The sequence below is a fragment of the Pagrus pagrus genome (genome assembly GCF_965226575.1).
Source record: "Pagrus pagrus genome assembly, chromosome: 4".
In the NCBI taxonomy this organism is placed as follows: Eukaryota; Metazoa; Chordata; class Actinopteri; order Spariformes; family Sparidae; genus Pagrus; species Pagrus pagrus.
In genome coordinates, this window is record NC_140188.1 from 23,995,727 (window position 1) to 24,009,625 (window position 13,899).

Genomic DNA, 13,899 nt, shown 5'->3' on the forward strand with positions numbered 1-13,899 from the left:
AGTTTATTGGCACGCATCAACATGTTTGTGTTTGTTTGGATCCGTCTGTATTTATTCTTGACAGTGAGTTGATTCAGGACCATCCCACACCATATTTTCTCTCCACAGTGTTGGCATGTTCAGTGGCAGCATACTGAGTCAAGCTGCCATCTAATTGAATGCATCGTTTAATTGTGTGTTGTCTATATGGTAGCAGAGCTCTGCACTGAAATGATCTGGTTAGAAATGATCTCTACCATATATATGTACAGTAACTTGGTGTTTGTATACGTGAATGTTAATTGTCTATTTTTGTAGAGGAGACTAATGTTGGCTGTCAAAACATATTTTATATCTGATAAATACAGAAACATATTCCTTGAACTTAATAGCAGCCTGCTTGACATTTTCTCTAAGCTCAAGTATGGGGATGCAAATTCTGGGTATAATCGAGGTGAACATTTCCAAAGGGATTACAAGGGATTTATGGGAAATAATAGGATATAACATGAATATATTGGAAATATAGGGGTAATTTGCTCAGGTGCTGTTAAAGGTGCAACATGTAGCTTTGATGATATGTCTGTGGATTATGTTAAAGAAATATCTACTGAAATTGTCATGCTAACCAGTGCTAGTGGTGTTAGTACCAACATGCCCCCAGTGCTGCGAGCTCACAGTCCGGACTGCAAGCTGCATGACTAACTGAGCTAACTAGCCAACGGCAGCAACAGCTTGCTGAAATTAGCAACTGCTCTGGTGATATGTGGTCCCTTCTTTGTTTTGAGTTTGGATTTTGCAGGTGGCCTTTTCTACATATCACATATTTGAACATGTATATGCAGTTAGAAACAAAAGCTTTACCATGCCGTAAAATAGTTTATGTCAATTGAACTTTCAATAAATTAGTTGATTAATTTTCCAAAGATTAATGAAAAGAGTTTGATAAAAGAAATCCTTATATAGGACTATCATCAAGCTACATCCCACATGGGACATATTTAGCTAGCTGTTTACAAATTAAAAACTGTGTCCTTGGCTTTTGGCTACTATCTGCTGGTTAATTGTTTGAATATATTTAATACTTTTAAAAATAAATTCCTCACTGTAGTCCTTTGGCTCAGACACTGCAGTAGTCTTGGCAGTAGTGTGGGCTGCACATGTGATGGGAGAATAAACAGTGCCTGCAGTGGGTTGTTATTTGACTGAATTGCTATTTAATGGGATGCTGAAAAAATAACTGTGCATGTGATGGAAGAGTGTACTGCTGAATGTAGCGCATGGAGGTTACAATGCAGTTAAAAGAGAATACAAGAGGTTACGATTTGTCTTTTTTGATGTCTTATCTTGCCGTATGTCAACATGCATTGTCATTTCCAGAGTTATATCACAGCCTGAAGCAGATAATCAGTCGAGCACAAAAAGTGTTGTCTTGTGATACCGTACATAGCGACCTACTGTACATGATGCAAGGACACTTTCTTCTTAAAGTGCATACACATTAAGTTAACCAGCACACACCCAAACATGCTTCATTATGTCTCCCGTGTTGCTTCATACATCAGTTCTACAAAAAGTGGTTGTGTGCAGTTATTGTTACACTAGTAATCCACATGCTTGGCTGTGTGATTTATTGGCTGTTGAGCTGTGCTTCTTTCCCTGTGTACTGCTGTTAAGGGAGCTGGAGTTAAGCTGCATGTGTAGATTTGACAGCTTGAATAAATTTGCACACAAACACAGCAATACACAATTTGACTTGTGGATCTAGAGAGGGCTTCAAGAGTTTCAATGTGTGAATGCGTTTGTTTATTTATTTAGTATCACTTGTCAAAGAACAATGCATTCTGGTTCCATATTCGTCCCAAGGTTGACCTGCAAATCGGATGCAAATCAGAGTAGATAGTATTGGCATTTGCATTGTTTATGTAACCATGCAGCATGTGTTTGTGTTTTCTTTTGTACACTAAGTAACCAAGCATGTGTTGTCCATATATGTATGCACTGTGCTGTGGAGCAGCTGTCGAGTGTGAGTAATAGTCATCCTGTGGATATAACTTTATATTGTAGGCTAGATCCTGTATGACATATTGAAGCATTCTTGGAGGTAAAACATGGTGCACAGGTCATTCAGTCATGTTGACAATGTCATTAGCAGCTATCCTCACAGGGAAAAGTAGGCAAAACGAATACCAGAGAAAATCTCTGTGACCATTATAAAGTAAAAGACCTGAATTACTGTTCACATTTTAATATGGCCATATTTTCTGCATGGTTTTAATCTGATCGCCACCAGCTTGTCCCAAAGAACAACATAGAAAGTGCCAAAAATCCTAAAAAATATATATATATTTAAATTATAAGTAATCTACTGTAACTACAGTAAATTGGTTTGGTAAACTCTATCCTCCTGGCACCACAAATGATATTCACCATGCACTAAAGACAATATTTACCAAGCTTACCACAAATTACCGTCAGGTCTGCAAAATTTGGACAGGAGTATGGTTTCTGTTTAGCAATGTATTTACTAAAACTAATTACTTAAATTCAGTTAACTAGATTTAACCTAAAACACTTGATGCTGGGCTGTCTAAGACCCACCATTGAGGCAGTGGAGCTCAAACAAGTGTTTATTGAAAAGCTTGATGGTGTCAGCTCAACAAGAAAATCAGTGCTATAATTTAGAAGGCTTCCCAGAATTATGTTAGGCACTTTAAACTTTGCAAGATTATTTGCTCCTTCAGTTGTAATGTACTGTACTGGGCTTGCTCTGAGCTGTTAGAAGTCAAGACACATACATTTACAGGGGGAAGCAGAAAGGTAAAATTGTGTATTTTTGAACAAAGGCCCAAAGTTGTCCTCTCTCTCTCTCCACACACCTGCTTTTCCCAGATGTTAACTGAGGCAATTTCTTCTGGCGCAGTAATGAGTCAGCAATGATATATCAGTTTTACATTTTTTTCTGGTTCTAAACAGTTTTGCTCAAAACCTCGATGCAATCCCTTAATAAAAATGGTTGAACACTCTTCAAATCTGCAACACTTAAAAAGGGCTGTAGATCCTTTTAGATATATTACTCGAAATTGTCTTTTTATAGCATTGAGTTCAGAGAGCACAGTGCAACTGGAGGGTTTTCAGGAATGTTTTTTTTTTGTTTGTTTTAATATGAGTGTTTATAATTCTACAATGAATATTTCCTGATCCATTTGACCCCTCTTTTTTATCAATGGCATTTGTTCTGTAGGACTTATTCTTTCTTCAGTACCTTTTCAGTATTTTTGGTTTAGGAAGCTAATTTGTTCACCACTCTTAAAATAAAATCAATCCTAACCATCGCAGCTGTCTAGACTACATTCAGAAAAGGTCCCTGTCTGATCGTTTTTTAAAAGTCATTCCAACAGTTTTTGAATTACGTTTTAATTACAGCACACCCCATCATTTAATTTAAATTCAAGCTAATTCTGAGTCTTTCCAAGGAGAACTTGTCCCTTCTGTCCTCTATGATTTCTCCAAGGGAGAACAGAACAGCACTACACCAATCAGAGTAATTGTTCGAACAAAGCACAGTTGACTGTGAGCCTACGCTGTTAGTCAGACACTTCCCAGAGTTTATGGTGGTCTGATAGATTTCTGTTGCCTCACTGTCAGACTGTGCCATGGGATAAAATGCCAGCCATGCAGAATGGTAATGTGATGTCACTAGTGCAGGCCAAGTCGAGGCAGGCTGGACAAGCACTGCTGCTGAGTTAGCTGGCAAACAGAGAGCGAACATCAGACCTAACGAGAGAGATTAAGAAAAGTAATTTGTCTTTTACAAAAACTGTCAAAGCTAAATATTTTCTACTTGGCTGTTACAAACATACAAAATGTCCATAACTTAAAATCAAAGATGGAATTAAAAACTGTACTTGTGAGACAAGCTGATCTCCACTTTGTACTTTTGTTTTTGTCAGTTTTTATTATGTGCATAGTTGTAATGATAAGAAAAGGGTGGTGGAGCAGAAAAAAGAGAGATTTGTATATAATTGCTATATTCAAGCCAATGTTGTAGTGCAAGTTAATAATGGATAATAAAATCATCAGCATCAGATTTCAGAAATGACATTGGGTTGATTAGGTTATCCGATTAATTAAAGAAACCTCAGTGTGCATAACACATGAATTTCTCTCTCAGGGGCATCTCAGGATGCATCCATCATAATCCACAGGGGAGGGGGAGGTGGGTACATGAATGAAAGGGTAGGGGGTTAACAATCTCCCAGGTAGTTATTAAGGACCATGGGAACCAGAGTCGGTGCTTTGTCATCACTGAGCAGAGATGCCTCCCGCAGAGACCATGCTAACCTTTTTATCACTTGAGTGATTTGCTGTGCTCTTCGTCAGAGGACATATCTGAATGTAGGTAATGCTTTGTTTTGTTTTGTTTTTGTTTTTTGCTTTTGCTGTGTTTAATAGTAATGATAGAAACTTATTAAAAGTTTTTTTTAGCTTTATTTCTTTTTGTTTCATTTCATTCTTGTAAAGACAGCCAGCGTTATTTGATGCCCATATTATTTGATGAATGAGGACCTTCTTGCATAATATTGTTTTTCTTACACTTCTGAAATGTACTTCAGAAGCCATGCCCATTTATGAGATGGGATTGAGCAGCATTCCCCCCGGGCTTGTTTCCCTTTTTTGTACAACTGCTCTCTGTTATGCTATAATCATGCCCAGCAATGTAATAACCCATCTTCATACCATTGTGATTTCCACATTAAATCTGACCCCAGGTCCTCCTGCTGAAATGTGGAAAAGCTCTTAAAACAAGCCTCAGGTCGAAATATGACCTTCAAATGCTGCACTGTTTTGAAATAATTTCAGGAAGTGGATTGAATCATGATTCAAAACTTCCATATTAAGCACTTGAAAAGCTTTAGGAACAAAAAAACATACTGGGACTGAGAGCAGTTTAAAACGGGTCAGACGGACTGTCTTACCTGTGTGTCGCATCAGCTGGTCGAGGCGATAATAATCTGATCCTCGGTGCACACAACAATGGTGCATTCAAGCTGATATGCTTAGGTTGCTTAACTGAGTGTCTTTATCTTGACACAATCGTGCACACGATACACACATGCAGAACATACAGACAGCATCTTACCAGTATGGATTTTTGTTCTCACTGAAAATGATATTCAGTTCGTACCCCAAAAATAGGGTACAGCAAAATGCTGATCAACTATACATATATCTGACACATGATTTTTGCACTAAATGACATATCGATTCATGGTAAATACCTCTTTACTGTTCATGCAAATGTTTGCACATATTTGGTTTAAAAGTCTTAGCCGTCCTAAGGACATGTAAAGACACTTGACATCTTTAATGTCTACGATTAGAGTTGACGTTTTGATGTGATGTGACTTTTTTTCCCCAAGGTCATCTAAAGAAAAGATTACTGACAAAATGTGCAGTGTTTTGAGATGACACAATTAAAGTCATAATTCAAGAAGCCTAACTACTTGTTTATCTTAGAATGTGATCGTATATGTTTGTGGTTTTGTCACACTACATTTTAAGTAGGCAAATACTGCTGCTGCCCAGTTATTTCAGGAGTTTTCTTTATATAATAAGCAATTTCTATGGTTTATGAAAAGGTCAAACGGTTCTTGTCTGACTCACACAAAAAGGGTTGTTTTTAACGTATGCTGAGAAAAATGAAGATGAGCATGCCTGCATGCACGTATGCCCTTGAGTATGGCTGAGGGGTGTGTTTCTGTATCTGTAGATGTCGCCAGTTTAATATTTGCCATGGTACAAAAGTTCATGGCAGAGGATGACAGTAATTAGTCAGCTTGCATATGAAGTTATTAAAAGTCATTCCTTGATAATGAGCAAAGTGTGTGAGGGAATACTCTCAGCAAAGGTCAGCAGCCAGGTTGACATCATGTGCTCAACGTAGGAAAGTTTGTGTATAAGTTTACTTCTAATGAACTCTGCCGGTCTCTGAAGATCTTCTGTAAAAGTTGAAGTTGTGCTTATTAAGCCGATAAGTTATACAAATTCATCCCACAGAGATTCAGCGTCATGGCTGTCTGTCCACAACAGTAGAATTCTCTTATCTTTTTTCATTTGTTTTTGCAGCCTTCACAGCTGCTCTGCATTAATTGCCACGTCAGAGACCAGTAAATGTGCTTTTTAGTATCACCAAAATTAATTGTATTCGTGTGTGTGTTTGCATGTTCATAGTGGGAGCTGCTGTGGTCCCTCATCCTCCTCTTTACCTTCTGTCTGCTGCTTGTCTGGTTCTACTTCTGGTGGGAGGCACATAACGACTACAACGAGTTCAACTGGTGAGTACACAACCATAACCGATTGTTCCTGAGTGCTGTCAGGTCAAACTTGAGCCAGATTGTCACCATATTGTTTTAGCTGTAAATAAATTGTATCCATGCTTGTCGGCTTGTTGATTTCCTAAATCAGCTGTTTAATCCGTCCTCTGCCTTAATCTGACCGGATACCACCGAGCCCTCCACAGATTACATCATTACATAACTGAGATGGTTTGACCAATATTTCCTGTTCTGTCAATGACTCAGCCCCTGGTGGTTGCTTTTATGTGACCACTTATTTATGTGACTGAAAACAAAACAAGCAAACCAAAAGCGAAACTTATTCCAAACCTATTAGCAGAATCCATTTGTTTTTAAGTAAAGGGTTCAAATAAAACCACACATGCAATTTTCATTAAAGCACAAGAGTTACCATTATTTCATGCAATAAGTGTTGGTGAAATTCAAAAAAGATACCTCAAGGTGAAATAACTTACAGAGATAATTTACGTATAATTAACCATTCAGAACATTAAAATGATGTATTGATGGATGAAGTTTCGACCTTCTGCAAGCTGCGGATGAGACGACTCCCAAGATATTCTTCTGCCACATGCTTATAAATAAATAACAATAAATTAACATTACAATCGAATGGTAAAAAATTGACGTTATGTATTGTTTTAAATCATGATCCTGTACATGCTTTAGTAGAAAATGGTTACTGCTGTCTGTGTCCCATAATGTCACATACCCTGGACTTTCTCTCTATCTACCTTTCCCCTCCCCCTCTCCACCTGCTCTCAGTAGCCTCCACAATGTCACCTTTTTCTCTATATCCTCTGTTTCCTTTCATTACCTCCTCTCACATCCCTTTCCCAATGCAGTGATTTCCCAATCCAATCTCTATTATATGCCTTCTGTTTTTTTCTCTTTTACCTTCAGTAACCCTTTTCAGAACATCTATTGCTGTCACCCTTGTCTTTCAGTCTCCCAATCAGTCACCACAGTCCAGTTTTTTATCCTCAATCTCACCAGTGTTTTATTAATCTCTGTAGGTCCATATGGAGACTTTTTAATAGAAAATATCCACTTCCCCTGCTTTCCTTCCTGCTTTTTTGGAAGGACTGCACAGATAATCATGGAGATGACATCCCTGCCCTTATGTCTTCTAGTGATTTAGCAGCAGGGAGTGTCCCAGTCCATCTGCAGTATAAATATATTCACAAGGGGCTGGGAGCATCAGCACTAAGTGACCCTGCTGTGGCTCTGTGCCACTGGAATCACTGATAAGGCTTTGAAAGTGATTAGTGCTATAGGCCCAGACTGACATGTCAAAGCACACACTCACACACACACACTCTTTACTCTTTTGAGCAACTATGTCTGTCTGTATCTGTTTGCAAAAAAAAGTGATACATGGCTTGTTCACTTTGCTGTTGCCTCTGCTGCTGTTTGCCAAACTAAAGTTCCCCAGAAGACAGAAACCAGCTGTCAATAATTTGCCATTCAGCCATTAATATAATAATCACATAATCTCTCTGGTCTGAATCCTCCCTATGGCCCAACAATAGTGTCTGCAGTCACTGAGGCTGCTGTCTGTCGTATCTGTGCTGGATTTATTGCAACAATAAAGCATTAAGCTCGAGGATACTTGATGTGTGTCTGTTGCCGTTTCAAAGGTCTTTGACTTGCAGACAATCTACAGTAGTTTATGAGTTGCTCACAAGGTTTTTGTTTTGTTTGGGTGCTCGTTTTTTTAACCTTCCTTTTACCCGTCTTGCATATCTGTTGTAAACTGATAACGCTTAAGACCCTTATCGTCACATTACCGTGCTATCCATTTAGCAAATAACTTTTGCAGGCTGTTATTCTCTATAAAGTGTAATTATTTACATAATTGTAAGTGAATTAAAGGTTAAAGGTTTAAAGTGAAAATGGCAAATACTGCCTTTTTAAAAACACAAAAGACTGAATTCTCTCAACTCTTCACCCAGGGTAACAATGATATAATGCAGGTGAGCTATCAGCAAGTGAAATGTTATTCTTGTTCTTGTTCTGTCAGGTTCCTCTATAACCGCTCCGGGGAGTGGAGTGATGGCACTGTTCCCATCCTGGCCACCACTGCTGCTGGCTTCACCTACATTGCATTTTTAATGGTCAGTCCAACATCAGATGTTAAACATATTTTGCTCATCATAATACCCTGGCAGTGATTTGGAAGCTTTTGAATTGTTTGCATGTCTTTCCAGACATTGTAACAGTTATACACGTGGCAATGTTGAGCAAGTTGAGATCTGCCAGGCAGCAGACTTGTTTTTCTACTCTTACATGTGTCTCTTGTTTTCTCTCTGTTTTCAGGTTTTAGCACTTTGCCACATTGCACTTGGGCAACAGTTGAATTTGCACTGGCTCCATAAGGTAATTTGCCAAATGTGGGAATGAGTAACAGTGTTCGTGTTAGTGTGTCGGGGGGTGGGTGGTGAAAATTGGGAGGCAGAAAGGGATGGGTGAGATTTACATATGTGTCAATCTCTCTGTTGTTTTTTTGGTGTCTGCGTGTGTGCTCTGTCATTGTCGATCAGCTGAACTCGTCCTGAACTTACAGTTTGGATCGTGTAGTCCCAGGAGGGTTGTGAAAGCTCAGTAAATGACCTGGTCTAAAATGTTATCAGCAATCCAAATACAAACAGTGTTTGGGGTGGGGAAGGGCTTGGAGCTATTTGGGGTTATTCTGTGGCGTGGGTTTGTGTGGGCGTGTACATGTATTTATCCAAAATGACAGCCTCTCTGATTGTGTGCATCTGTCCCTCTCTCCTCACAGATAGGAGTTACCGCTGCTCTTCTCACCACTATTGTTGGGGTGATATCTGTTAATCAAACATGGGGCCAAGAGTGGGATGTTGTCCCCATCTCCTTGCAGGTTAGCAGACTGAAACACAGGAAAGCCCTGAAGTAGGATTGAACAGTTAATCGAAACATTATCAAATTCTCAGGCCAAGTGCGACATCCAAATTGCAGAAGCTTTATTTTTTAATAAAGATAAAATACGAGACAAACACAGCATTATAATGAAGTCCTGTAGTGCAGCAGCATGTCCTGACCTACAAATTGTATTCTCCAGATGTCAGAAAACACGTTTGTTTGGTACAGGCCCCATCAAGTGTAATAGTTTTTTCAGTAAAATGAAATTTGTCTTACCCTGGAGCCACTCTTGCTAATGATCACTGATGATGCCAATTTTGAGCACTAAACTGTTGTGATACAGAGCCACCCTCTATTTTTCAACAACCTGGACTTTGACCGTTGGTTTGTGAACACTGAATAAACTAATTGAGCTGTAAACACAGTTGGCTGGATAAGGAAGTCCAGGGTAGATTGTTTGAAAACTTCCTATGTGTTTTCAGTGAAAGTTCTCAAATACCTGTTTTAAGCCTGGTATCAAATCAAATACCAGTCTTTATATCTATCAATCCCACCTGCAACAGCTGTGTTTATATACACATCTTATATATTTATCTAGTTTTGTACTCTTTAAAAAAAATATCCTTTAAAGCAAACTGTATGTGGATAATTTTTAGGAGTGTAATGAGTTGTTTGTGATTACATTTCCATATTCAACATTTTCCGCAAGAAAGAGTAATATTTTAAATGTATGCTGCAGTGACACAACGCTCAATTCATATTTGTCCTGCTAAGAATTAAAGCTTCAGTGTGTAGGATTAGTGGCATCTATTGGTGAGGTTGCAGATTGCTATCAGCTCAATACCGCTCACATTTCCCCTTCCCTGTGGTGGCCTCTAAAAACTTGAGCCGTCCTAGGCTACTGTAAAAACATGGCAGTGCCACATGGCGGACTCGATAGAAGAGGACCTGCTCCATCTGTAGACATAAAAAACGGATTCTCGGGTAATGAAAACACCGATTCTTAGTTTGTGGTGATTATGCACTAATGGTAAAGTATGTTTTAATTATTTATAACTAAGAATATTATATTCCATTTCTGACAATAGAGCCCCCTAAATCCTACACACTGGACCTCTAACAGCTAACCAATATCCAAGGAGTCGAGAGAAGCGTGTGATTACCGTTTCACTGTGAGATTATGGAAGTGGACGCACAATTCCACTGAAACTGATGCCATTAAAATTGAATGCCTCTACAAATGATAGCTTTTATCTCTGAATAGCCGATAATGTCTGTAATTTAAGCCTCTCTTTGTTTCTCTACTCCTTTACTCGCTGTCATCTCTTGTAAACCCTGATTCTCTTCCCTTATTTCCCCTTTGTCTACAATTCTCTACATCATCTGCCTCACACCTCTGTCCAGGCCACAGGTCCGTTCCTGCACATCGGGGCTCTCGCTGCGATCACAGCACTGTCATGGATTGTGGCCGGACAGGTCGCCCGCTCTGAAAAAACGAGTACGTTTTCTTCTACAACACAGCATACGAGTTACACTCACCTGCTTGTATCCATCTCCTACACACACACGTGCACACACAGGAAGAGTGGTGAATGATTAACACTATATAGACAGAGGCCAGGACCTCCACAAAGGGTGTCAGAGATAACGAACATTCCTACAGGCTCATGTGATGTTTTCCAGCCAGGACACCTTGGATTGTTTTCACCCGGAGCACAGGACCCTTTTTGGGGATTAGCAGCTCTTGGTGTGTAGTCAGACTCTCGCTGCGATCACTGTCTACATAAATGAAAGTCAGTATCATTTATTCAGCAGTTTTTCTGTCTTCTGAAGGAAATTATTACCAGATAGCATTGTAAATTCTTGGTCATGTAAATCACACAATTTATTTAGAAGTAACACTCTTCATTCATTTAATGATGCATTCGGAGATACATTCACTTGCTGTTAGTTACAGAACTTTCCTTTTTATGACTGTCCTCATACTGGACAAGGCAGTATGTCCTTTGTACTGTGAGAGACATTTAAAACTAATTAAAGGGATCTTTTGTCCTTCGTTACATTTTAGTTTGTGCTTATGGAGAGACTTGACGCAATGAAAAGGTCCTGGCCATTTCACTCCCACTTCAGCCTGCTTTAATGCAGAGTGGAGTGTGAATACCAAAGAGGATGTGAGGGTGTGTGTGTGCGCGCGCAGATGAAGGCTGCGAGTCTCCTGTGTGTGTAACAAGAGTTGTCTACTCAACCCCACCCCGGAGCTGACCTTGAAACAAATACATTACCCTGCATGTGTGTCTGTGTGTCCACCTGCAAACACACACACACTCACACCGCATCACTCACTTACACTAAGGTAAATGCAGGGGAAATTGTATCCCCTTGGCCCCCTATGTCAGTGTTGATGGCCACTGTGAGTAGTTATAAATGATACTGAACATTACTTGCATCAAACATAAAATATGTCAAATCAACATTTTCTCATGAATGTTGGTGCTGTAGCTTGAATTTGTTTATCTATGTCCATGCTTAGGATGTTTACTAAAAAGAGACGGGCTTGGCAAATTTGTGTGTACATTCTTTATGATTGTCATTTTTACACGTTTTTTGCTCAGATCAAACAAACAACACTGGACAGAGCTAGGCTAACCATTTCCCCGGTTTCCATTCAACTTTTCTTTTCACTTTCACTGTAATAATATCACCCTTAACTGTTGATTATCTTGTCTTCTCCCAGAATTCCAGGTGGTGGTCATACTGCTGTACATCAGTGTGTTACTGGGACTCTATGTGGTGCCCCTCTACATCACCTCTCCCTGCATCATGGACCCCGCCACCCTCAAACAACGCCCCGATGTTATTGGCCATCAAGGGGCCCCCATGGTCAGTCACCTGACCTCTAATCATCCAATCCGATGATAGAGGTTACAAATTGTATTCACACTGCCATATACTTTAAGCTACCTGACATTGGCTTTACAGAGGGTAAAACCCCTTACCTCAGTTATGTTAATGACAATGAGCGACTCTGTATATGGAACCTTTTACTTACTTTTACTCTGATGGGGAGGAGACAGCAGAGAAATTGTGCTGGCGTTATAGAAATGTGCTCCCCTTGTTTTTCATTCGTTTGTCTTCTCCTGCACTTCCCAGGGGTATTCTTGTCTAATAGTGACCTTGTGGTCGTGCAACTGAAAATAGTGCACAAACATAACTGAGTGAGCGCATGAAGCCTGGAGCTCTCACTGCATGATGTATGGCAGGAATATATTGAATATACTGAATATATGGATTTTGTGAAGTCCTGCATGAATGACTTGGCGGTTCGACATGAAAGAGAGTTGATTAGAGATCACTTAAGACCATTTTCATTGCTGTGTTTTCAGCAGTTACAGCGTTCCTCTCACAGATCAGATTTTGTAGACTCCACCACACTGTTAAAAAGCCTGTTGTAGCCTGTTAGCTAAGTATGCATCCAGAGGCCACATTAACGTATGACTCATGCACACCAAAGTGCATTTTTATATTTGATTTATCTACTTGGATTAATGTTATTGCTTCTAAATGTTAACCTGAAGTATGATTTATGTATTTGGCACAATATCAGGCTCAGTGTTGTAAAACACTTGCTTGGAAAGGGAAGGTGGATTCCTTGTTATTCATAACAGTTACTCACACGCTCCCAAACACACACACACCCTGATTTTTGTGGTATTTGTGTAAAGTGATCGATCCTCACAGTGGAATCTAAAATTAGGAGCGGCTCTGCAGGGCGGTGAGAAACTTCCACAAGGAAAAAAAAGTCACATGAGTAGAATCAGTTTCCAGGAACGTCTCTGTATTGATTTCAGCATCATTCCTATCCTACTAGTCACTATCTTTACTCATAGGGTCTCAGGGGAGGATGCCTTTCTAGTAAGTGATGTTTAACCTATTGACTTGATATTGATCATTACCCTGACGTTTTAAATTCACAACATTCCTTTGTTTCCAGAGTCTATTTTCACATACATCCGACTACAGTGATGTTTATTTTTTACTTTGCAACATAACCTACTTGATAATTAATTAGAACTACTTGCTTAGTTCATCTAACATTGTGTCTGTCATGTTTTTTCTTCCCGTAAAGTCCACCAATTAGGTCATTGTTACAGGACTACATGTAATGGTGTTTGTTTGTCTTTACTATGTGTGTGTGTTTCCAGCTCGCTCCAGAGAACACACTGTGGTCCTTTCAGCGAGCTCTGCAGATGAACGTCACTGGGTTTGAGGCTGACGTGGCTATCAGGTACACACACACACGCATGCGATCAATACAGCGGAACGACAAAGCCAAACAAATGAAGGATTATTTAGTTGTTCTTTCATATATTTGGTTTACCAAAACCTCTAAGTACCAGTTGTAAGATCTAACTGGAATACATATGACCAATCAAAACATAATGTGTTGCTTACATATAAGACATGAAAAGGTGAATTATTAAATTGATATCCCGCTGCAGTACATTGTTCAAGATATTATAATCTAACAAGGTGGATTATGAGGTCTATCAAAAAATAAGAGCAATGCTGTGAAAATACTGTCTTAAAGGAGGAATAGGCAAAGCAGTAGTATTCATGAATACTACATACATGAAAAGCAAGTAAAACAGAGCATTTGAAGAGTCTGTCTATGAATCAG

The 13,899-nt window shown here is 39.3% G+C and overlaps 1 protein-coding gene across 3 annotated transcripts in view; it reads left to right on the top strand.

Annotated features, from left to right (window-relative positions):
- The window catches only part of gdpd5b (glycerophosphodiester phosphodiesterase domain containing 5b), a 46,180-nt gene that overhangs the window by 21,979 nt on the left and 10,302 nt on the right, over positions 1-13,899 (top strand). For all 3 annotated transcript variants that reach the window (XM_084350595.1, XM_084350596.1, XM_084350597.1), the window contains exons 3-9: positions 6,214-6,317; positions 8,362-8,455; positions 8,658-8,717; positions 9,121-9,219; positions 10,626-10,719; positions 11,956-12,101; positions 13,424-13,506. In XM_084350595.1, the coding sequence (XP_084206721.1) occupies positions 6,214-6,317; positions 8,362-8,455; positions 8,658-8,717; positions 9,121-9,219; positions 10,626-10,719; positions 11,956-12,101; positions 13,424-13,506 (680 nt within the window). The remainder of the gene's footprint in view (positions 1-6,213; positions 6,318-8,361; positions 8,456-8,657; positions 8,718-9,120; positions 9,220-10,625; positions 10,720-11,955; positions 12,102-13,423; positions 13,507-13,899) is intronic.